The sequence below is a fragment of the Malaya genurostris genome, chromosome 3 (assembly GCF_030247185.1).
Source record: "Malaya genurostris strain Urasoe2022 chromosome 3, Malgen_1.1, whole genome shotgun sequence".
Taxonomy (NCBI): domain Eukaryota; kingdom Metazoa; phylum Arthropoda; class Insecta; order Diptera; family Culicidae; genus Malaya; species Malaya genurostris.
Genome location: NC_080572.1, coordinates 13501877 through 13528127, shown reverse-complemented (window position 1 = coordinate 13528127; position 26251 = coordinate 13501877). Strand labels below are relative to the sequence as shown.

The following is a 26251-nucleotide window of genomic DNA, read 5'->3' as shown; positions in this document are numbered from 1 at the left end:
TTGGCGACACAATAAAACAATGAAATATGGCATGTTTTGAAAGTGAAAACATAATCATTGGAAAAGAAAAGAGAAGAAAAAGAAATAAACGAATAAACATTTTAATGCCAAAACACACGCTGGTAGTTACAATTTGATAATTTCCCATGAAAGGCAGCAATCGTAAGCTTCGTGAATGGCAAACATTTTTAGTACTGAATGAGGTTTTAGAGCAGATATTGGTTGCACTGGTCAATCTATCAGAAATGTTCAGCGAGGAGGTTATTTTGATTGCATCTTTTGATTGTTGCTTTTGAAAAAATTCTTATTACATTCCGGAAATTCCTTCAATTAAATTTTCGAAAACTTGATCCAGACCCCCAGCTTCAAAAATGTGTTCACAGATGGTGCCAAACAATTGAAGTTGTTTTTTCGCAGAACTATCAATTTTTTGTTTTGACGTCTGTCAAAAATATTTAGTTTGTTTTGTGTCAAATAACTAGCGATTGCGGACAATGTCGAATTTGAGTTTTTTGTTATTTATATTTGAGAAACGAGAAACAGAAGACCGTTGAAAAAAAAGGAATATACCGATTTGTAGGCACGATTGAACGAAAATGACACCCAAAATCAAACACAATTGGCTGAGGTATTGATTGATGTATCAATGATGCTAATAAAGTACCAAAGGTACTTTTAAGAGTAAACAAATTCTTAATTTGATAAAATAAATTTTAATTCAATAAAATTTATTTATTCAATTGTGTACTATTAATTTAAGTTCAATGCTTTTGAAGCGAAAAAAGGATATACTATTCTTATTTTTCTTCTGACTAAAAGGTAATCGGTACGCCTGTGTTGAGAATCGAAAATCTACAGTGGGTTGTTTACACTTCTATAGAGAACAACTGGTGCAAGTAGGAATGTCTGATTTTTCGAATTACTCGATTGATTGAATCCAACACCTGGAAAATTCGGAGTGATCCAATCCCAAGCTGGCTAAAGTGCTAAAATTCTGCTCACTTGCAGAATACGACACCCGACAAGTGTTGAACGTATCATAACACAGTTTGATAAAGAGTGCTTAATTAAAGATACACCAAAAAGTAGTCGGAAACCAGGTCCGTCGATATGGTCTAGCAACCGGTTGACAACAGATTCTGTCACAAATGAGATCTCCAAATTATAAAGAAGAAGAAGGAAGCCTGGACCAAAAAGTTATGGATTATTTGCAATAGAACAAATCTGCCTCTGCTTGCGAAGCTAAGGACCAGCATCGGACTGATTCAATGACTTCGATACCGGAATGAATTGAAGACATATAAAAAGTAGAAAGAGTTCAAATTAACTCCGAAACAAAAGATTCGTTCCCAAACCAGGCCTCGGAAGCTGTACGATTACTTACATTTTAAACAATGTCGATCGATGTGGTTTGAAGGAGAACGGAACATATGTTTGGAAGTGTACCAACTGCAGAAACGACTGTTGCGATGAACAAATTTTGTCATTCCACGAACTATTTGCACGTGTGGCTCACGTTTATCAGTTTCACATAGAAAGGAATTATAACTGTTCAAATTTAACAAAACGAAGGTTTGAAGAATAGGTTGGTACTATCTTTTTTGGATAGTTTTAGCATCGGGTCATTACGTCAATTCCACTCTGCAGTGGTTGACAAAGACTAACATCAAGTTTGTAGAAAATATGTAAACATGTTGAGCTATTAAAAAGGGACTCTATTAACAGCTGGGTTGGAAATATAGCTTAGGTAAGCAATGTTCAAAATGATCATCACATTTATCATATGCTGTAGTCCCGATGCAAGTGAAAACATACTTTGAAACACTAATTTGAGTATTTCCCATTCATCTCGTTGGATGTTGATTCTGCAGGAAAACTATTGAATAAATATTCCGCTATTAAGGAAAAAATGCTTTTGACTTAGTTTTTCAGTTTTCAACGCAAAAACCTTTCTTTCTCGGCAAGTGATTTGTTGCAGTTAACGATATAAAATCCGTCTCTAGGGGTCTGAATGGTCAACAAAACCGTGTGATATAAATTCGATCCAAAAATCAACTATTATTTTTAACAAGCAATAATCAATGATCGCGCTGATGTCGGAAGGAGAGGGTTGTTGATATGTTTAGTAGACGAATGACGGCGAGAAATTTCTTTTGTTACTCAGAAGCTTCAGCTTAGTTTCAGTCTCGGCATAACGGTTCCAATTTATTGTCCATACTTTTTTCTTAAAAAAAATTAAAGCAATCGAATGTCTTCATGAATAATCGTGACGTTGTGCTACAATAATAAATAGGCTGATGGGAAGTGTTTTTTTTATATCTGCAACCAGCATTAGTTCACGGTGACGGTGCAAAGCAAACTTATAACATAATAGGAAATAATGCAACTGTGACCTTCCTTCGGAAGTAGTATTTGTTGATTCGTTTGCATTTAATTGAAATCATAATGCATAACACGATAAAATAGAATACTAGATTATTTAGGTAACGTCATCTGCAGCATATTTAAATTTATTAAAGACTGTATGGATAATAATGGTAAAAAAGTGCGATTTTGAGATTAAAAAACTAAAGTCAAGCTGCCTCTAACGCAATATAATCTTACTAACTTGACGGCATTCAACATGTATGAAACTGTTCAATGATTTAGTTCACGCGATCGGTTATGAAAAGTTCTGGAAGCGCATCGCATGATCCTTTTCTTTACAATTTACAACGTTCAAACCCCCCAACAATAAATACACACAGAAACGCGAGCAAATGTATCATAGTCGGTGCGGTTCCAACAAAAGCACTTACACAAGGTTACAGAGTCATAAACTTAATCTAAAACAAAAAATCCAGCACAGCATAAAGAACCACCGATAGATTGCTCTGGCGCGTACTGTTCGCTGAGCTGTTATTGTTTCGCGACTCACTTCGACTGACGACCATCGTCTGACGATCGTTGCTAGTTGTTGTCGTGTTGGCAGTCATAGCAGTAGTGACGGGGCGAGTTACAGCAACGGAACGTTGCATGGGTATGGAATGTTCATTTGCGGAATGGTCACGTATTTCTGTGGGTGGAACCGGTGGACTACAGTCACCTTTTGCCGATGGTTCACCACGACTACAGTTGACGATCGTCATGGAAGCCGTAGACATGAGTTGATCATACGAATGGCGGCGCTGACGCACCAGTTGCCTTCTGCGGCGACGTCGATTCTCGACGCGATTATCAAAATGATGACTCTGGTTGATTGCGAAATCATGTTCGTCGTGTCGAGGATCGCCGTTTCCGCCATTGCCGTTCAACACGTCTAGATCAGCCGAATCGATTTCGATTGAGTCGCAGTGATCAAAATACCATCCATCAGTGCCAGTACCGTTACTATTCACAGCCGGTGTTCGGTGCAGCGTGCGTTTGTTACTGAACGTGCTAGTTTCGTAATGATCATCGTGGTGGTTTAAATGATAATGATTAAGATGGTGATGATTGCGGTAGTAATTAGTGGCAAGATACTCGTGACAGTTAACATCAACATCAACAACAACGATATCGTTCAAGTGCTCATCAATACTGTTACTATAGGTACCGATAATGCCATGGTGCGGGTGGTGTCCGTGTCCCGGTCCTCCTGCGATGTCGGCACCGCCACCAAGGATGCTGCCTGGGATGGGTGTCGACGTTACGATCGGCGTATGCATCAGGGTGACTCCGTCGGGTGCATGGCATAGCTCCAGTGAACCTCCGCGGGCTCCCAAAAACCATTCGGATCGGGTGCGCATCCGTGCCGCCTGCCGTTCGTGGACCTGTATTTGGGTTCAAAGGTGGTTGGGAAATTCGAGGGTTTTGTTTTTCATTGGAGGAAGCAGGGAAGAAAAACAGATCGAAACAGATAGTAGACAATTGTAAAGTGGAACCTTGTGGAGCTTGCAGATAGAAAAGAAGGAGTTATAAATTTACTGTTGTCTGTACATTAAAACTGTTACCAGTTTTGGCTGAGTTTGAAATCGGTTGCTGTAGTACAAGTGTCAATTAAAACTGAAATCTAACACCATTCCAAAACTACAAATGACTACCAATAACACGCAAACAGAAAAAAATCGGTTAGTAAAACGAACAAGTTTTTATTGAAAACAAAAAGAAATGAAAAAGGATTCTCCAAGACCTATTGTTGATTGCGATAAATAATCTAGAGGATCTACAAATTGGTCGAATCAAAAGGTTATTCCAGAAGTTAGTAGTAAGTATTGAAACTTCACATACTCCGATTTGGTAGAAACTTTGCGCATTATGGCAAACCTCATGACTGATTTTAAAAAAGGTGGATGTGTTTTTTTACATGCACTTCCTTCACATTGTTGTAACTCTGATACCGGAAATTGTGTACAAGAAGTATTTGTAAAATAACGATAGGGTTCTCTGAGAAAAATATACACTATATACATATATACACATCTTTGTTTTCTAAATAGGGATGTATATTAGCAATGTGATCAGATGTTGAACACTAATAGTTCAGTCAATTTTGTTTCAATGAATAATATTATTTCATCTACTTACTGTAAATATTTCTACTTATGGATTTGAATGTATCAATTTATTTTCGTATTTTCGATTAAATGTGATAGAAATTTTTATATTAAAAGCGAGCAGTGAATCTAAGACACTATGCTGGCTTACTGGTTTTCCCTAACGGTACGAAAATTTTAAAGAAGTCAGCGATTTATCAGCTGGGAACCAAAATTATTAAATGCAAAAAAGAAACAGTGGAAGCAAGCGAATCTCTATATATTAGCGAAATTATTGCTAAAGTTTCAGTCTCACCTGAAACATGTCAGAGGAAGGTTGCTGCTAGACAGTAAGCATCACACAAAACGCTATAAACGATTTATAGTTCAAACAGGTTTGTTTTGATCAATGTAAATAACTCGCATGCGCGTAATTTATGGGCCATGCGAGTATGGATGAAATACTGTGCTATGTCGTTTTAGCCTGAAAAACCTGGAAATGACCCAGGATAAATCTTGAGCGCTTCAGAGAAACTATACGCTTTGTGTTTATGATAAGGATCTAATGAGTCTCTTGTTCAGTTGCACTTTAAAAATGTTGTAATACGACGATTGACCGAGCTGTTTGATTGGAAATATCATTTGAAATTTTGGTTGCCTTGTTCCACATCAATAGCTCGAACAACTCCGTAGGGCTGATCCTTGCAGTTTTTTTAATAAGAAAATTGACCGAAAGTATGAAGTGATATGACAAGACACATATATTTTGGTATGATACTGCAAATCAATTAATATTTTCCAATAAGAAATTTATATTCCATAAATTTCTTGATATTCCATAAACCGGCATAGCTTAAATCGGTTTGTTTGGTCAGCAGCTAGCTTGTATTTACGGAATCGCATAGTCGTTCAAAATTTTCAGTCGCACGTGAGGTATCTCAATCCATGTTGAAAAAATTTATTATTTGTATTAAATCATAAGGATACAATTTCGATAAGCAAAAAAAAAGAATTTAATTTATTTCATATTCATATTCGTTTTTTAATAAGTTAATTTTCTAATCGATATAATTTTTGAATAGTTTTTGTAAAAATGAAAGAAATAATTTTCCAGTCATCATTTGTTGACGATTATTGGTTTTTGAAATATTTATGAATATTTATTATTGTAAACGGCATTATTGTGAGATTCTATAAAGTACCCCGCTTTGCCCCCAATTACGTAACGTAACGTTTTCAGGAGCGTGTTTGACATGACACGGTAAAATTAAGCCAAATACATTCATAGCCGTATAATTCTTCAATTATGCAGGTATGGTTAGTTTATGACCAAATACATTGACTTTAAGTATATCGGATCATCGTTTCCGGTTCGTAAAGTATCGGAAAAGTGCTCGTGTGCTCCAAACCGGAAATCACTCCAATTTCTCAGAAACGTCTAAACCGATCTCCGCAAACTTAAATTTAAACGAAAAGTATTATGTTTCCATAAATTGATGTAGAGTTTTATACAGATTCGGCGCAGTGTGTATGAAATTGCAACCTGACATATAGAGAGCGATAATACAAAAAACGTAAAAATTCTTCTACATTTAGCCCAAAACTGTTACAATTTCTAGGTCCAAACGAACCGATTTCAGCTATGCCGGTTCCGGAAGTACCGGAAACAGTAGTAGAAATGTATGCCCAAACAAAATTTTTTGTTCCTATTTAATATTCTACGAAAAGTTTCATCGATGAATCCATTAGTAATATTAATGTCAACATAAGTTATATGAGAAAGGCATTATAGCACCACTAGATGGATTTAAACAGGTTTTTATCATTGAAGAAATCCAACAATTTCGTTTATGTTCAGAGCCAAAATCCCCAAATCCCAAAGAGCTGTTGATATTATCTTTAATTGAAATGCTAGCGTCTATTTTAATTCACACCGTGTGTAGTTTTGCAGTCGGACAATAAATTGGCTTCGGCGTGAACGTTAAATGGCGCATTATTTAAGGAGCGTCTTTTTAAAAAAAAATTCAATTGTATTATCTTGTGTTCACCATATACCAGCGAGACAATCAGTTGCAATATTTAGTTTGGGCACCGATCGCTCCGAATCGTGGATCACTGAAATTCGATTTGTCAATGTTAGTATTTTGCAGAAAGTGTTGTTGTTCTTTCAGACGTAGACCACGCGGATCTCTGCTATATACAGGAGGCGTCTCCATTCAACTCGAATCATGGCTGTTCGCCGCCAGCCTCGGTAGCTGCGAAGGGTCCCCGCAGATCGTCCTCAATTTGATCGATCCATCTTGCCCGCTGCGCGCCTGTTCTTCTTATACCGGTGGGATCCTTATCGAGGATCATTTAACCGGGTTGTTGTCCGACATTCTAACAACATGCTCGGCCCACCGTAACCGCCCGACCTTGGCCGGTTGGGACGAGGGTTGGTCCTCCCAGCAACTGGTGCAGTTAATGTTTCATGCGCCTTCTCCACGTACCGTATTCTATCCGCACTCCACCAACACCGGTTCGCAACACCTTTCGTTCAAAAACACCCAGTGCACGTTGATCCTCCACAAGCATTGTCCAAGACTCGTGCCCGTAGAGGATGTCTAATGGTCTAATCAGCGTTTTGTAGTTAGTTAACTTCGTACGACGGTGAATTTTGTCGATCGAAACGTGCTGCACAGTCCAAAGTAAACAAGATTTCCTGACAATATGCGTCTCTGAATTTCTCTGCCAGTGTCATTATCGGCAGTCACTAGTGAGCCCAAGTACACGAACTCGTCGACCATTTCGATTTCATCACCACCAATCAGAACTCGCAATGGGTGGCTGACATTATCTTCTCTCGAGCCCCTGCCTTTTATCTACTTTTTCTTTGACACATTGAAGTCTAATCCGATCCGCTTGTCCTCAGCTTTTAGTCCGATGTACGTATCCTCCATCTTCTCAAAGTTGCATGCTATAATGTCAATATCATCAGCGAAACCACGTAGCTGGACGGACTTTCTGAAAATCGTGCCGAAAATCGTGCCATTCGCGTTTCTTATCTCACCCTCCAAAGCAATGTTGAATAGCAGATACGAAAGGCCATCACCTTGCCGTAACCCTTTGCGAGTTTCGAAGGGATTCGAGTTTATCCCCGATACTCGGACAACGCACATCACTCGATCCATCGTAGCCTTTACCAACCGTATCAGTTTGTCCGGGAATCCGTAGTCGTGCATGATTTTCCATAGCTGATCTCGATCAATTGTGGCTGATTTGAAATTGATGAATAAGTGATGTGTGGGCACATTGTATTCGCGGCACTTTTGCAACACCTGGCGGATGGCTAACACTTGGTCCGTGGTAGCACGTTCGCCAATAAACCCTGCCTGATATTGTCCCAAGAATTCGTTTGCAATCGGTGAAAGTCGACGGCATAAAATTCGGGATAGTACCTTGTAGGCGGCGTTCAGCAGTGTGATAGCGCGGTAATTGCAGCAATCCAGCTTGTCACCCTATTTGTAGATGGGACACACGATTCTTTCCATCCATTCCTCCGGTAAAATCTCGTCCTCCCAGATCTTGGTAACGACCCAGTGCAGTGCTTTCACTAGTACATTACCACCGTGTTTTAGTAGCTCGCTTGGCCTTATTATTTTTCGACCGGCTCGCCAGCGGCCATATTATTTTTCAACCAGCTTACCTCCTCCTCGTCTTTTTGGAGGTCTGGGACCGGCAGTCTATCGTCCTCCGCACGCGTTCCCAAGTTCGTTTCCGGGTCGCCACTTTCGTATTCCGCCAAATCGCCATTAAGGTGCTCGTCGAAATACTCCCGCCACCTCTCGATCATCTCACAGTCGTTTGTGAGAAGATTCCCGTTGGTGTCCTTGCACATATCGGCCTGTGGTACATGGCCTCTGCGCAAACGGTTCACCTTATTATCGTAGAACTTCCTTGTGTCATTAGCACGGAACAGCTGTTCCATCGCTTCGCGATCTCGGTCTTCTCGTTGACGCATTTTTCTACGGGATACCGAGTTTAATCTGTTTCGCGCCTGTCTGTATCGCTCCTCGTTTGCTCTCGCAGGCTGTGCGGGCCGATTACCGGTCGGTACATTGCCTCCCTTCCTACCTGGGCATTCATGTCACCGATAATAATTTTTACGTCTCTGCGGCAGCCGCCATAGGCTTGTTCCAGCTGCACTGCTTCTTTCTCGTCATCGGGTCTCCCTTCGTGTGGGCAGTCCACGTTAATTATGCTGTAATTGAAAAAACGGTCTTTAATTCTCAACTTAGACATCCTAGCGTTGATCGACTGCCACCCAATCACTCGCTGACGCATCTTGCCCAGCACTAAAGCCAGTTCCCAGCTCGTTCGTTGTGCCACAGCTTTGGTAGAAGGTAGCCGATCTATGTCCGCTTTTCTACACTTTCTGCCTCGTCCAACAAAGCTCCTGCAGCTCTACGACGTCGAAGTTGCGAGGTTTTAGTTCGTCGTATATTATCGACTTGCAGTTCCATGTTCCAAGTTTCCAATCGTAGTTCTTATTTCGTCGCGTGGCTCTATGCCGATTGTTACGGGTCGTATTATCTCCTGTATTATTTACAGTAAATATTTTACGACTGGCTTATTAGGCCTACGCCAACCCGGGGGATCATCGTGCTTGCTCTGTTTAACGTCTCAACCAGCACTAGGACGACCCCGTAGGTGGGGTTGCCACCTTGGATTTAGCTGGACGGGATGCAGCTTTTAATACGGATACCAGAACAGACGCTGTTTGAAGCCTCTCCCAACATGGAGTACAGAGGCTCCGACATCCTCTAAAGAAAAAGAAGGAAGTGTTGTATTAAGCGTATATTTTCCTCAATTCAAATAATCAAAACTCTGTATCGAAGGAATTTATGCAAGGCACCACATATAACACTGTGGGGAGACTTGCCTTCCTCATCATTCACAATTGTGTAGGCTTACTCGTTTTCCCAATTTACTCAAAGCTCGTGTCTTTCTATTGCCGCTTTGCATTGGAAAACACTGGTGGCGTGGACTGCTCCGGTTTTGCATTGTCATTTCTGCTCGAAAGTGCAAAACCAGAGCAATCCATGCAACCAGTGGCGTTAAATGTAAAACGCCATATGAGTTATGGCGTTTTTCATTGAAAAACACTGGTGGCGTGGATTGCTCTGGTTTTGTACTTTCGAGCAGAAATGGCAATGAAACACCGTCTTCACGGCAATGTTTGAGTTTATCTAGCTCGACGAAGAAGAGCAATAGGAACTCCTCTTGTATCCGAGTCACCAATTCGAATACTACACTCATCGCGTTCGCGTTTCTACAGATACACCATATTTTATTACTGTGAGTAATTCTGTACGAAATATTTCCACAGAGGTCTATCTTATTTGGTATAATAATATAGTTTATTTTAAAATGTACCGATGTTGTCTTCGACTCAGATCTTCAGCTAATTATTCTAATTTTTGAAATCCATCTGTCAAAATTAACTGCAAAGAATTTTGATCAAACCTCTATTCATTCAATGTTCTGTTTTTAGTTTACGCAAAGCGTCTAGAAACCGGAAAAGCAAAGCGTCTAGGAATCGGCTTGTGTAGAGACTATTTCTTCGTAGAGAAAATCATCGATGCGATCTTTACTCTAGCTCAAGTAAATACTTCCTGATTTCCAGTTTTTTTTTCAAATAAACACATTTCACAACTTGAAAACGGCTTTTACCGAACCTTATATTATCCATTATCGTATTTCTTGAAGAGTGGCATTTTTATTGTTCGAGGCATCGATGAAAGACTAATTCAAACAATTAGGGAGGATTTTTTCTCGTCGAATTCTTGCTAACAAAGGTGAGCTTTCATCGATTATAGAACTATTACTGTGCAAAGTAGTAATTTTCAAACAGACACTAAAAATACTTTTCAAATCCATAAAAAAACAACAAAAAGCTGAAGTAGAAATTCCTCAACATGTGAATTTTATTAAGTAGCTTACATCAGAATCTAATACAAACAGGTTTAGAATAGAAAATTATTTTCCCTATCCGGACTATGCTAAACGAGTAATGTTTAGTATTTCTTTGGTATTACTAAATGGAAATGTTCAAGTTCAGTCGATTTCAATCCTGGCAGACCGCTTGCGGTGATGTATGATAATTGTTTTGCTAAAACTACACAAGAAATAGGCTAATTTTATGTAATGCATCAGATCATAAAAGTATAAACATAAAGACTTCTTCAGTGCACATTTTCTATATTTTTAAACCTAATTCTAAGAGATAATATGCGCTCATTCGAGGAGGTTCTATACTATGTAAATGCATACAGAGTGGCAAATGATACTGTAATAATACGAAAATCGAACGTCTGCGAATAAAAATATACTCAATCTACTGAAAAAATCACCCACCGTAATCCTAGAACTAGAGTGTTAGTTGAGTCACAGGTTAAAAGTCTCGCGCACAAAGATAAAACCAAAATAAACAAAAAGGTAAAACTCGGTAAAGTGTACTAACTAAGCGCCAAGTGTCGAATTAGGGTTAGAGATTTTTCGTGTAATTCAGCGTAAGTGTACAGGTTATGCATCTGATAAAGAGGTAGTAGCAAAATATGTACTAATCTCAGTACATAACCCTCACCTGAGGTAGGTAGGATAGACTTTTGGTACTCTCGGCGTACCGGTTGACAGCTCGTAGTTCGTCCAGGGTCATGTGGTGCTGCGATCCGGATCGGGTCGTTGACGAGGACGAGTGCGACGACGAAGAACAGCTCGATTTCGGCACGTTAAAAATGCCGGGACCCTCGAGGGACACCGACAATCGTGCACAGGATTCGAGCAGCGAGTGCTCTGGAATGATACCGAGGGAGACGGCCGAGTTGCACACGTTGGGACCACCGGTCGTCAGCAGGGCCGGTGTCGAGTGCGATTCCTCCTGGGCGACTGGATAGATAGGAACAGCAAAACCGTAGCAAACGACGATGTTGGCGTGGATGATGACGATGACAGTTACGTGCACGGTTTTAGATCACAGACATTTATGATTGTTACAAGGTCAATTGCAGATGACGAATAAAATGAAAAGAAAAATAAATCATGTGTTGATTAGTGTGGGTCGGAAAGCTGTGACAAGGGTCGTGGATCAATAGGCAAAAAGCACAATTTCTCATTATGAAGCGATCAAACATACTTAGTCCCCATCGTTCGCATTCACACTGGAGCCAGGTTTTCTCGGTTTCTAAAGCTAGTTTTACTATTTGGGCGGGTTGAAGGTTGGTTCGTAGTTTTATTTTGTATGTATATGCAGGCGTTTGTTATTGACGTCAAGGATCAAGGAAACGTTCAATCCAGTGAAAGTAAATACAGAAAAAGGAAGAGAATCAAAAAAATAGAATAGAGAAAACAAATTAATCACCATTAGGCAAATCTTTTGTCAATCTGTTTTTTTTTGTGTGGATAGATTGTTAACAATATACTTGGAACATTTTGATTACTGAAGTACACTAGTGCGAGTTGTTACGAATATGACACAAAAGTGGAACAATGAAAAAAATATAAAGCTATCAAATGAGCTTAAAATTCCAATTGTTCAAATCATTTGTAAGCTTGACCTACGTCTACTAAAGATCAGTTACTAAAATAATAGCAAAAACTGGCCATCAAACCAGCGAAGGATCTAGCCTAACTACCAAACTTACACGCATAGTTTTGCTGGGCAGTTTTCCCCCTGGGTGGCGGTGGATAGCGAAACGAACAGATCCACTCATCCTGAACCCGCAGGACCCGACCAGTAACCCGAGCGTAGTACTCGTAGTTGTCTCGCCCGAACAGGTCGTACGCTGCGAACTGTTCGATCATCTGTTTCATAATCTTAGTTGCCACCTGGAAAATAAGTAGGAAAAGAAAAGAACATTATTCACACTGATTCAGGGTTCGTATTCACATCTAGAACAAATTTTACAGTGACTTTACTTCTGTGTTACATTGTCAAGGTTTGAGGCACATCAATGTACTATTGACAATATATCTTTCTAAAGGTACTAATGAGTCACGATCGTTTGTAGATATTTTTGAACTCCTTTCTTTAGTTTCTCGTGAAGATCTATAATTCATATTGCAGTCAATTCTTAAATCTAAAAGTTGAACAAGATAAAAACGGATATATGTAGTCAGCCATTTATGCTAGGAGCAAACATATTCTAAACGTTACCTAACACTTTAGGAGTATATAGAACTAAATTAGACATATGTTAAAAGCTTTATGTATCGGAAGTCAGTCGAAGTTTGCGGGTGGTATCCTAAGAAATCACATTTGTTTAGGTTTACTCGTTCTGCCAGGATGAGCCACGGTAAGAAAAGATAGTAAAGCTAGCGTATCTAGACTTGTTCAACTACAGCTATTCAACCTTTTCAATGTCAAAGTGCATTTTTCCTTCAGATAGGTTTCAAAGTCAATCAATGTTTTTTACAGCTACAACATTCATTTAGGCTCCGATTTTTACAATTTTCATCTTATCTTATCAGTTATCTTTCGCTTCGGTATCAGAAAGCGTTTGTTAGTAAACTGGCAATAGTAATAGTAAATAGTAAACTATTTTTGCACTTCGGAAATGTATTGAAGGACAGATGACTTTCTGCTTTCTTCGGCTACTAGTAAAGGTGGAACAACGTGGAACTAAAATGAATGATGCTTACATGTTTTTACAATCACGATCACGGGTCACGATAAAGCATCGTAGATCGCCTGCAAATTTGATCATAGTTTAATTGTGAGTCATGTGTCTGCTGCTACCGAATTCTTTACTTTTTCCATCTAATCAATTAATTACAAAGTGCGGTTTTTCGTTTGTTTAGTAAAAGTCCAGTGAAATCAGATCTCATCTTGAACAGATCAGAGGACACCGATAGGATTATACAAGCTAGCAAAATTTTAACAGACATCGACATCTTGCCGCCAACATTTCATTGGGTCTTTGAACCTCGGGACTTGAATAGTATCACAAACTGCAAACAAACAATATGTAAAGGCTTTTTTATTCATCGTCTGGCGAAACCAATGTCCATTACTCGCCATTACCACGAATAAATTGTCGAGGCTCTAACCAGTGAAAATAAGTTCCCCCCGGTGTCCGATTCGAACACCATGCCGCTGTAGTTTTCCGGATTGAGACGACAGCAAATATAAATTAATAACAAAAAAACAGAAACTAACTCCACCGGGCTTTTCCCTACTCCAAATAAACAAATAAACTGTGGTGCTGCATTTTTCCATTGCTATATCGCGGTAACAAAACGCCTCAATTAGATCGTTTTATTTCTTATGGCTTTCACTGCTTCTTATTAAACTCTCGGTTTCACTCTCTATCGAGTGTTGGTTGTTTCACTTTTCTTGCTATGGCACTATTCACTGAATAAACATAACACAACTTCAATTAGTTCTATTTCATGCATTATAATATTGAATGTATTGACGTATAGCATAGCTTAGTTGGCCGCCCGTGGGTTTCCCGTGATTGCATATTGAACCAAATGCATGATACTTAGGGAGTCGTAGATCAGGCTCAACGTGCAACCTAAACTGACTTAGAACATGGACTGATCAATAACGTAGATGGCCACGGCCTATGCAGATCAAGGGGGAAGGGAAGGAATGTTAGTTCAATTCTCTGCATCATCACAGGAATGGAGTGGTGTTAGTGGGCGAGGAAATAATCAGGATTTATCTCCGAAACTCGAAAAACTCCGGATAGCCGGTTGTCGGTAGGTTCGCTATCAATTCATACATTTATTTCATCGTGTTATTTTTTTGCAATAGACAGGAATAATTCTGGCAAGACATCACTCGATCATCATCAATTAATGGAACAGTTCTCTAACCAAAACAAAAAAAAATACCAAATGCATCCTCTTCGCAGTCTTAACTATATTTACATCCGTCCTAGTTTAGCACGGTCGCAAAAACATATCTGCACGGTTATAAACTTCACACCCGTGTCTTAAACTTAGCGTTTAACCCGAAAAAAATAGATCAAACGTTCCCCGAATAATCGACGGAGTTTAGTCTAGCCCGATTTTTTGTAAGGAGAAATATAACAAGATTGTAAATAAGAAAAATTATCTCTAAGGAGCGATCTCACCAGTATCTTGCTTCTCCTATTCGCATTACTGTAAACAACGCAAGATGAGACACCATAGCGCTTCGATCGTTCATTTTTGGGCGGTAAATTCGAATCGGTTTACGTCGTTTAATTTTGAACGGTAAATTCGCAGTTTGAGTTCCTTGTACAGTTTTTAGTTTCGCGAATCAGCAAGTTAAAATAAATAACACTTTTCACTAATCAACACACACTTGCCACAGCTGCACTATCACTCAAAATAACTGTTTCGATCAATCTATCACTATAAGTTGTTTGATAAACATTGTAATTAGACTTTTTGCGAGGGTAATACTTAGGCAGCCCATCGTACTCCCAGTGATTCCAACTCTCGTATAATATTGAATGTGTTGACGTTTTGGAGCTTCTGCGAAAATTATAATACAGTATCTCGGATAGAGAGCCGTTGAATACAAAAAGACTGTAAATTTCCGGAAAAGAAAACTCCAATCAGGCAATAAAAACATGAGTTTCTTTTATATCAAGAAAGCATTTTAATGTACTAGCGCTTTCTACAGTAGTTCATTTTTCTTCGATTAGCATAAAAAAAGTAATCGACTCGTTGCAATCGATTAGTTGCAGAACAACTAATAGAGCTATGTGACTGAAGGGAATTAGCCAGTTACAGTTGTGTAAAAAACTGATCAAGAAAGTGGACAATGTTCTACGACCTTAAACTTTTAGTTCCTATTTTTTAGACTATTAATTCTATTCTCTATAGTGAAAAATAGCTTGCAAAGATAGGAGAATTTTCCTAAAGATAAATAGAGCTCTCGAGTATTTTGCACAGTGTTACTGTGTATTTCGACAATCAAATAGTTTTAGAAGATTCAGATTCTAAACAGGTCTTGATTCAAACGCGCCATTTAAACACTGCACCTACCGTGTGTTCGAGGCATGCAGGCAATACTGCGCTCCTGTTACTTCTATGAATAAAATTCATGCTACGTAATGTTTTATTGGGTTTAATCTAAATAGTACTGTGTAATCAGCCAGCTGGAATTAGAGCAGCCTTTCGTCGCTATTATAACTGGTTGGAATGTGGAAAAAATATTGTTGTTCATATTGACCACCCTTTAAAATATTGCAGTTATTGTTTCTCAATTGCAAATTTATTCAGTAGAGATTTTTTTATTGATGAAACTATAATAATTATATCTTGAACGAATCACTTCGGTGTCGGACTGTAGTGGAAATTCAGCATCGAAATATCATCGGAGACTCTTCTCCCTTTCGATTATCTCTTTAGCGATATTTCTGGGAGTGAAAATTCGTCATCAAGTTTCGCTGACACGAAAAATCACTTGTGAACTTTGAGGTTCGCAGTTTTGTGGATGTTTGTTTCATGAATGAGAATATCAGACTTGATTTTCAGATCAGCCAGATTTTTTTTTAGAAAATCTCTTGAACTGATTTTTTTATGAATGATAGTGAAATGAACTTTTTCTGATCATGATTTTCCCAGCACAGGATTATCGAATTGATTTGGGAAACGATTTTTATTTGCCATGATCACTGGATAAATTTTGTCTGTAATGCTAATTGTACCTGTGGAGAAATGTCATCATTGTTTGCCTTGCAGAGAAACGTTTTTAGATAAAACTTTCGAATTGTGCTTGCGATTTTAAAGATCAGTGTAACTACGGAAAACCGTTATCCACACCAAGTGAGAGAGAACCAACATACTTCTTCCACATTCCAGGTAAATAACAGAAACATTCAATGTATCGGTCAGTTATTTTCACAAATATATCGCATTCGCAAGATATCGATTCTGTTCAGGATAAAAAAAAACTCGATTCGTAAGAAAAAAATTCAATAGACTTAGAAAATTGATAGTGAATTAATTTGTGAAGAACCAGTCCGTTTCGTTTTTTTATTGCTTTTTATTGGTGAAAGTGGTAAGATGCTAATGATGCTTCCACGCAACCAGCAATAGTATTGAACTGATTTGCACTATGTGCAGTTCACAAGTACCAATTTGATACCGTGAGATAATTGTTTTCATCGACATTCTGCTGATAATGCCATCAGCATAGTGAAATCGCTGGTTGAAACTAAAGGATGAGGATCTAGAAAGTGCAATTTCAGCTTATCCTGAATTAGTAACAAGGGTTGGTCGCTTAAGTTCAAATCTGGGTAGTGTCCCAGTTTTCTAAAACGCTTCTAGTAGTCGGCTTTGGTAAGGTTATGACAGTTGAAAAGTTTTCGTAACATAAAGTAATAGAAAAAGTTATGGCATCGAAAATTGCAGAATCGTTGATAGAAAGTGTTATTCGACTGGGGCTCAAGGAGTTGTTCATAACAGATAGAAATTCGTTTAAGCTGAAAGGATCGCTGAAAAATTTAGGATTCGGCATGCGACTTGTAGCTGCGAACTCAAAATAAGAAGTAAAATTTTTGTAATGATTCATTAAGATTCATTCGCGTCCATTGGTTCGGTGTCATCGTTGTTGGTGGGAGTGCCGTTATTACTTTTATTCACCTGGGTGCTTGATAGCTACAAGTGTTGTTGGAGAGGAAATATCGTTGTTCTTGGGTGTATAAGTCTTCTTGTCCAGTTTATCACAGGACTTACCGAAGTGAACAGCGTTTTGATTATATTGGGTTGTTGTCATTTGATTGTCATGGATAACAAGCGTTGTGGCACGTGGGAACCGAAAGAATCCTATTAGTCTTGGACATCAGTGTTGAAAATTTAATGTGGTGTTTAAAAATAATAACGTTGAACAAAAGCTTTGCACTGCTAAGGCTCGAGGATAAATAAAAAGATATAAATTCATTTTGCTGATAAGATCACAAAACTGTTCCTGATTTGGCAAGCAATCTGCAACTGCATAAAAAACCATAAGCTTTGGTTAGAAATGAGTCGAAATGAACTAGAAAGCGAAGAGTTGGTAAACAACGAATGGGTACCGGTTTGGGTTAAGTTAAAGGCTGTTTTTTTTTGTTTCATTCGACTCATTAGTGCATTGGCAGTCTATGCTGATCTGCTAACGACATCTAACGGTTCAACATAAATCTTCAAGCAGACGTAAAGTTAATGCTATTTACATTTACACTTTTTGCACCGAAGTACCGAAATAAATAAATTTAGTGACATCTTTCTGACCGTCAACAGATACAGGAGTCATTTAGGGGTTTTGCTACCGCATGGGTATGACTGTTTTGATAGCTGCATTTCTTTATTCTCGGGGAAGTAGAGGTTCGGTACTCACACCCAGAGATGTCTATCTCCTCTGTGTGACGAAGAGCAAGCAAAATTTCTCCCCTCGCACTGACAACTTCAACGAGAGCTAGTCTCTTTCACATTTATACACCACTGTTGTGTAAGTGTGCACGCATCATGAGTGCGTTTGTTTATTTCCTTTTACCTCTTCCACTGAATCGCACCGAAGTGCTAGAGCATTAGCTAATAAATTCTCTGAGGTGGATGCAGATACTTTCACAGAGGTGTACACGCCGGTGAGCACTCTGCTGTATGGTTTTCGTAGATGAAGCTTAGACACGCAAAATCAGCAAAATAAAACAATTTATCGTAAAATTATCGGTTTTCCTTGCAAATTTTTCATAGCAAGGCCAGATCTACTCTCTATTAATTGAAGTTCACAGAAGTGTTCGCTCACAATCACGCGCCAGTGGTCACTTGGGTGTATTTAGACGAGAGCGCGTGTGAGCGATTCATGCGAAGAGAATGTGTTTCACTCGCGCCAGCTGCTTTAACCACAAGCACACACTCAAATGCTGTCTATTCGACACTGAGAAGAAGTGCGCTTTCCTCTTTGTGCGGTGCTTCGTTTTTTTCATCCTCGGTGTGACAGAAATCTGACTCTAGCGTTTATCACTCTGGTGAAATGCCATTCACACCCGTATCCATTGGTTGGTGTCACTGTTGTTGAAAGGAGCATCGTTATTACTTCTATTTGTCCAGGCGCTAGGTGCGTTGTTAGCTGGAGCTGGCACAGATGATGGTCTTTTTTTACCAAAGTGAATAGCGTTTCGATAATATTGACGTGTAGCCATCCGATTGTCATAAGAAAATACAGCACCGGGAAAAAAGTTTTTCCACGCTTCTTTTTCAATGGAAAGAATCTAGCCGAAGATCAAGCACACGCTCTTCTAAAGCGATATCTTCCATATCAACTAAAGGGTGATTTTTTAAGAGCTTGAGAACTTTTTTAAACAATAAAACGCATAAAATTTGCAAAATCTCATCGGTTCTTTATTTTAAACGTTAGATTGGTACATGACATTTACTTTTTGAAGATAATTTCATTTAAATGTTGACCGCGGCTGCGTCTTAGGTGGTCCATTCGGAAAATCCGCTTTTTTATCGACAAATTTTGTTCAGCGATGAGGCTCATTTCTGGTTGAATGGCTACGTAAATAAGCAAAATTGCCGCATTTGGAGTGAAGAGCAACCAGAAGCCGTTCAAGAACTGCCCATGCATCCCGAAAAATGCACTGTTTGGTGTGGTTTGTACGCTGGTGGAATCATTGGACCGTATTTTTTCAAAGATGCTGTTGGACGCAACGTTACAGTGAATGGCGATCGCTATCGTTCGATGCTAACAAACTTTTTGTTGCCAAAAATGGAAGAACTGAACTTGGTAGACATGTGGTTTCAACAAGATGGCGCTACATGCCACACAGCTCGCGATTCTATGGCCATTTTGAGGGAAAACTTCGGAGAACAATTCATCTCAAGAAATGGACCGGTAAGTTGGCCACCAAGATCATGCGATTTGACGCCTTTAGACTATTTTTTGTGGGGCTACGTCAAGTCTAAAGTCTACAGAAATAAGCCAGTAACTATTCCAGCTTTGGAAGACAACATTTCCGAAGAAATTCGGGCTATTCCGGCCGAAATGCTCGAAAAAGTTGCCCAAAATTGGACTTTCCGCAGCCGCGGTCAACATTTAAATGAAATTATCTTCAAAAAGTAAATGTCATGTACCAATCTAACGTTTAAAATAAAGAACCGATGAGATTTTGCAAATTTTATGCGTTTTATTGTTTAAAAAAGTTCTCAAGCTCTTAAAAAATCACCCTTTAGTACGTTGTTCTTGATGTTTTTATGCTCCACATAGTGCAGGTTGTTATTGTCTTTAGCGAATTGAATTGCTAAAAGCTGCCTATTAAGCTAGATACAAACAACATTATTTGTTGTGTTCAAGTGTCGTTTAAGATCGAGATGCATTTGATTCTTAAACAAATCTTCAAATCTCGCATCGAACGTAAAACCTTGTTTACCTTTAACGTCGAACAATACTTGTCACGCAAAGGTTGCTTCGGCTCAGGAGCAAGTCCGATGATAGTTGTCCAGTAATCAAGGATCAAGTACATTTCTATCACTATTACAACTGAGAGCTGAGTGTAAATTTTTGGTGCTTGCATAGATGCATTCTAATGTCATTTGGTCTAATTTAAAGAAAGATAGTTCATAAATGTAGATCGTGCGGGCTGTGATACAATTAGAAAATCCGGCCGTTTTCGCTCGTTGCAACTCACTCAGGCATGTTCAACGCTTTTAACTTCGCTCGTTCACAGTTTCCTACACAAAACAGCCACATTAAATTGCGAGACTAATGGCATCCTCTTTATTACCATGCTTGTTTGTTCTGTGTTGGGACAACCACCACTGGCTGCAGGTGGGTGATTGAAAGTTGCAAGTATCTAGTTGATTGCATCCGCTGCACGCTCAAGGAAAATTTTGTTTGTATTGATAAAAGCGCAAAGCGTTGGAGGCTGGAAAAAACATTTCCGGTGATAAGAGGATAACTGTTTCTCCCAGCATCGACATGGTCCCATGTCCCACGGCACGAGCTTCTTGAATGCTATTTACTTGTTTTTCTCATAGCGCAACATCGTCAACAACTTTTTCTATAATCATCTGATATACCCATTAAGCCAATTTAGTTTTCATACTAATTAGGTAACGAATAAATAATTAATTCCTCGAAAAATACGGACAGTATTCTATCTTTGGACTTGAAATACTCCGTTGGTCCGATCGAATTGGTTGTCAAGATAACTAAGGCTGTGAACCATTTCGCGAAAGGTTTAACAAAAAATACGTAAGAAAATTGCGCTATTTTCTTTTATTGAAAATATGAAAATACACAGAAGTAAGTTTTACTAAAGTTTACAGCTTCGGAAAAAAACTATCGAACTGTAAAAAAACAATGCTCTGGAGCAGGGTTATTTTTTATGACTACAAAATACGACCTTAAAATTTTACTTAAAAGTTAAGATGATTCGCGAGATGGTCCACAGCCCAAGTGCTTATAAGTTCCTACCTCATGCCTCTATAATCACATTTGGTCAATAGAAGGGCGTCGACTGGGTGCTATCGCGTTCTGCGCTAGTAGCAGAATGTAAAGGTGCGAATTGGTTTGTAGATATTTTTTTGTTTTCGATTATATAGGTTTTAACCTAAAGGTCATTCACCTCTTCGGGCCAGGAAAGCTTTCTGACCCTATGTGCGGAGGGTTGGGGATCGAACCCAGGTGGGTTGCGTGAAAGGCATCGACTGACCCATCACGCTATTCCCGTCCCCACGGCTTGTAGGTAATTGTAGGTCATTTAAAATGGAATGGTACTGTAGATCATTTGAAACGCAAAAAATATCATTCGTCAATCATTATATCATTCAAATATGTCAAGTTTTTCGGTTTGACGTTCTTTGCTGACGTGTAATTGAACCCCTTTATGTAGTTTTGAATAGTCTTTAATTTATCCAGACTTTAAGTTCGCTTGTTTTGATAAAAACTGTCTGTACCATTCCTTGCTTTAAACATAGATTAGCATTTTCCATTTCATCTATCGTCTCAACTGTTTGAGTAAAAATAATTTTTCTTGCCTTACATTTAGTTTTAACAAGATACAACAGTGTACATGTAGGATCAAGCCATAGATGTACGTGTGCTTGATCTCCATGATCCACTAGCAGTGCTGAGAAATTCTTTTCGTCAAAAAATAAAAGTCAAAGAATTTTTCCCCGGTACAGTAAGTCCTGCGAGAATCTGGACAAGAAGATGACAAGGGTGCTTCCACAACAATGAAACATCCTCATTAACGAAATACTCATTTACAACCAATATACAACAAGGTGCGTATGCTTCAGTTATAAACAAACCTAACGCCAGGACAAATACGATGATTGACAAAAACAGTAACTATGAACTAATGAACGAGGACATGCATTGTGTACTATTGATCCACCACCCCTTAATTCGATGGATATTAAAGAGAGTGCCTCTCCTTAAGGGGCGGTTTTACTTATTCTTTGTATTTCCTTATAGTAAAACATTTCAAGAATATATTATCAAATTATCAAGCTTTTCGGAACAAAACTCTGGAGGTTACGGGTTTTTATCTCATACTGCGAAGAGGCAAGAGCCAAGAGTTCTGCTTTGATTGACTTGAACATAATACCTACTATTCTTGAAATGTTATATTATAACAAAATCATTAAGAAAAAGTATGGTTTTTCGAAAGCCCTGCTCACCCAAAAAAGCAAAACAAATTCTTTGCATTATCGAATTTGGCCTTTTATTTTAAACAGACTTTGCAGTCGATTTATAGGTTTGCAGGTTATACAGCTACAAAGTGGCGGATTTTTTTTTGTAAAAAATCGCAGTCTTGACTTTAAACAACTACCAAAAATTCAAAAAATTAAAGAAAAATCGAGGTCTAGAGTCTAGAAAAACATCGAAAAAGTTACAAAATATTGTAGGAAAAGCATCTTTCCTACAATATTTTGTAACTTTTTCGATGTTTTTCTAGACTGTAGACCTCTATTGCAAACTTTTGAAGTTATTTTTTTGAGTGATAGCCTACTTTACCACAGGTACTGCTCTTTGGCGTAAAATTAAATTGATCTCAGAAATGTAACGACGAACTATTGTTTTTTCTAACAGCTATAGTCCTGTGGTGTCCTTTGCTGTATCAAGCACATAACTCGGCCCATGGCTCCACATAACTCGGCCCATGGCTGCTCGTCGCCAGAACCCAAGGCACGGATGCTTCGTAGATCATCACTTGATCGACCCACCTTTCTCGCTGCGATTCTCTTCTTCTTGTCCCAGTCGGGTTTTCATTTCATTTTCACTAGGCTGTCATCCGACATCCTAATGACATTCCCAGCCCATCGTAGACGTCTGATTTTGGCTGTCCGTACGATGGGTGGTTCTCTTAGCAGCTGTAGCAATTCGTGATTCATACACCGTCTTCACGTTTCGTCTTCCATCTGCACTCCGCCATGGTCCCCTGCACCTTTCTTTCGAAAATACTAAGGGCGCGTTGGTCTTCTGCTAACGTAGTCCAGGTCTCGTGGCCATAGAGAACAACCGGTTTCATTAACCCTTTTTTGGCCGTCACTAGTGAGCCCAAATACACGAACTCGCCAGCCACCTAGATATAGTCACCGTCTATTGATATTCGTGGTGGGAAGACGTCGGACTGTAGTAGAGTATAATAAAGAACAAAACAACTTAAAAAGTTGAGGCGATTGAAAGTTGCAACTATCTAACGAATGAAATCCGCCGCATACCCAAGGAAGAATGTTGTACCGTGTTTGTATTTATAGAACAGTAAACGTAGGAGCTGGAGAAAAAGGCGGGTGGGTAATGTCAGAGACATAACTGAATGTCGTGAGTACGAAAACAACTGACATGTTCCTTAACACTTCCCAATATCAATTAGTTGATCAATTGTATAAATTATGCAAGCATTCCCTTTTTTCGCATTTTTCGCAAAAACAAAGAAAGCTTCACTTGATCTCGATTACTGTGAATTTCACACAGCAAAAAGTGCACAAATCTAATCAATCAGTTCTAGATTTGCACTAAACTTTTTTTACCATCGATTTGCGAAGAAGAAATCCTAATAATGGCAGCTGTGACGTAATCGCTCTTGTCGGAAGCGAAACTAGCTTTGCAAACGATACACAATACATCTGCTCGCATTGGCGATAGAATCCAAACATATAGCATTTTTGTTAAGAGGTTTCTTTTTACGTGATTTCGTTTGTAGCTTTTTCACTTATAGGCGGTCCTAACGGCTATAAAAATAGCAGCATATAGAATTTTAATGTCGATTATTTCATTTTGGATTTGCATTTGATTGAAAGAAACTATCAGGATGCTGTACGGGATTCATTTCTGCCTTTCAGAAGGACCAAATTGTGGAACTCACTACGATATTAAGCACTGTTCGGAACATTTTTCTCGAACAATTTGTTATACAGCAACAGATATTTTGTTTTCTTCCTCAGAACGCGTTCTGATTGGCTGGTGTTGACATGGGTCAAATGAGACAGGTTTTTAAATAGTGTACTGTAGAAATACTTCAATGATATTGCTATACACGTTTAAGTTGAAAAATTTTGATTCTATTGGTAGTTAGATTATATAAATCCTTTTACAGATCACTGAGCTATGAGCTTTGAGCTTTAAAAATACGAGAAAGGCAAACGCGCCTTATGAATTATCCGCTTTGATACTCGTTTATACCAAACATTTCAGAAAATTTTAATTTTGAATTGTTTGAGATTATGTCACGCAACTGAAAATTTTATCATAAAATTGTGATCATATTTCCGATGGCATGTAGCAAAAATTATGTTGATTCGTTAGATACAACGCGAGATATTCACGATCAAAAACTTATCACTCTCTCAGAGGGTAAATTTTGAAAAGGCGCCTCATAGTAAAGTAAGTCGTATTCACGACAAAACATTCCCAGTGATAGGAGGATAACGGTTGGAAATGAAACGGTTTGATTTCGTGTCAGGATGGTTCGAGTGTAAGTGAATACTTCCTGGTTTGTTTGTTTTCGTTACGCAAAGCCACTATAAGTACTTTCGTAAATGCATTTCCAACTTAGTGTTCATATAAATAAAACCAATCTATTTTCTGTACTTATGAAGCTACGGATTAATAGTTTTGATGATGGAAAACAAATTTGATTCATTTGTTTGGGATCCCCTCTTAGACAAGTTATAGCAACAGGTGTTAAAACTTCAACTTTTTTGCACAATCTAGATGTACAAGAGAAATAGATATATAGGGGAAGACTGGGACTGATTAAACTTTTTGATAAACGGTCTGCTCTGTCATGTAGATACACCTTTTGAGCACATGTGTGATGGTTTTCATTCTTGATTAAAAATCCCGAAAATAGTTATTAAGAATCAAATGCGGAGAAAAAAAATCGGCCAACCAACCCCAGAGTCGGGGTAGGTTTGAAACGCATAAAATGTATCAATAAACGTTTTCATTAGTTAAAAAAAGTTTGTATGCATAATTCTATATTTTGTAGGTCCGTGAAAAAACTCCCCTTCTTGGTTTTTGAATATTTTTAACTATTTTGGATTTAATTTCGGAAGCATTAGTGAACTTTTTCAGCTTTTTTTTTTTTTTTTTTTTTTTTTTTTTTTTTTAATAACTATTTATTGGAATATGAGTTAAAATTAAATTATTAAGATTTAAATTGGGTGTTCAGCCACAAGTGGTGACTTTTCAGCCCTGTTATATATATATATGATTTGGTTATTACCATGAAGACATCATTTGCTTCCGCAATTCTGAGATTTTTGTGTAGGGAAAATTCTAAACCTACTTGTATTGTGTAATGGGGAAAAGGAACTTATATACTAACTTACTAACTAATACAGAGAGCGAATCGATTCAATTGAAGATTGCATCGATTTTTGTCGGAATTTGCTTATAATATTATGTGACATTACATCTAATGGTTCTATATTTGTGAGTCTGTGTAACTCATTTGTACTAAACCAGGGAGGACGCTTCAGAATCATTTTCAGAATTTTATTCTGAATCCTTTGAAGCGTTTTCTTCCTGGTGGAACAACAGCTTGACCAAATTGGTACCGCATAAAGCATGGCTGGTCTGAAAATTTGTTTATAAATTAACAATTTGTTTTTTAGACAGAGCTTAGAATTTCTGTTTATAAGAGGATATAAACATTTAATATATTTATTACACTTTGCCTGGATTCCTTCAATGTGATCCTTGAAAGTGAGTTTTTTGTCATACGTTAAACCTAAGTATTTAGCTTGATCAGACCATGTCAATTCCAAGCCATTCAATTTGAGGATGTGATTATTGTTTGGTTTTAGAAAAGAAGCTCTTGGCTTGTGAGGAAAGATAATTAATTGCGTTTTTGCTGCATTTGGTTTAATTTTCCATTTTGACAGATAATCACTGAAAATATTTAAACTTCTTTGTAGGCGACTGCAGATCACTCTTAGATTTCTACCTGTGGCTAACAGACTTGTGTCGTCACAGAATAGCGATTTCTGACAACCAACGGGTAGATTTGGAAGATCAGAAGTGAAAATATTATACAAGATTGGAGCTACACTCGAACCCTGCGGAACACCGGCTCGTACGGGTAGCAATTCAGATTTACAATTCTGATAGCTAACCTGAAGAGTACGATCAGTTAAATAATTTTGAATCATTTTGATCAAATAAATAGGAAACTGGAAATCAGACATTTTTGCTATTAAACCTTTGTGCCAAACACTGTCGAATGCTTTTTCTATGTCTAGAAAAGCAACTCCAGTGGATAACCCAGAAGATTTATTTGATT

General features: G+C 38.3%; 1 protein-coding gene across 7 annotated transcripts in view; it reads right to left on the bottom strand.

Moving 5' to 3' along the window:
- The window catches only part of LOC131437650 (unconventional myosin-IXAb), a 125513-nt gene that overhangs the window by 4947 nt on the left and 94315 nt on the right, over window positions 1–26251 (bottom strand). For 3 of the 7 annotated variants that reach the window (XM_058607131.1, XM_058607130.1, XM_058607132.1), the window contains 4 exons: window positions 12176–12359; window positions 11668–11730; window positions 11119–11420; window positions 3–3791 (listed from right to left, as the gene is read on the bottom strand). In XM_058607131.1, the coding sequence (XP_058463114.1) occupies window positions 2826–3791; window positions 11119–11420; window positions 11668–11730; window positions 12176–12359 (1515 nt within the window). In that variant the 3' untranslated portion in view covers window positions 3–2825. Of the gene's footprint in view, window positions 1–2; window positions 3792–10430; window positions 10651–11118; window positions 11421–11667; window positions 11731–12175; window positions 12360–26251 lie in introns of those variants that run through there. The other 4 variants (XM_058607133.1, XM_058607136.1, XM_058607137.1 and 1 more) reach the window with 3 other exon arrangements.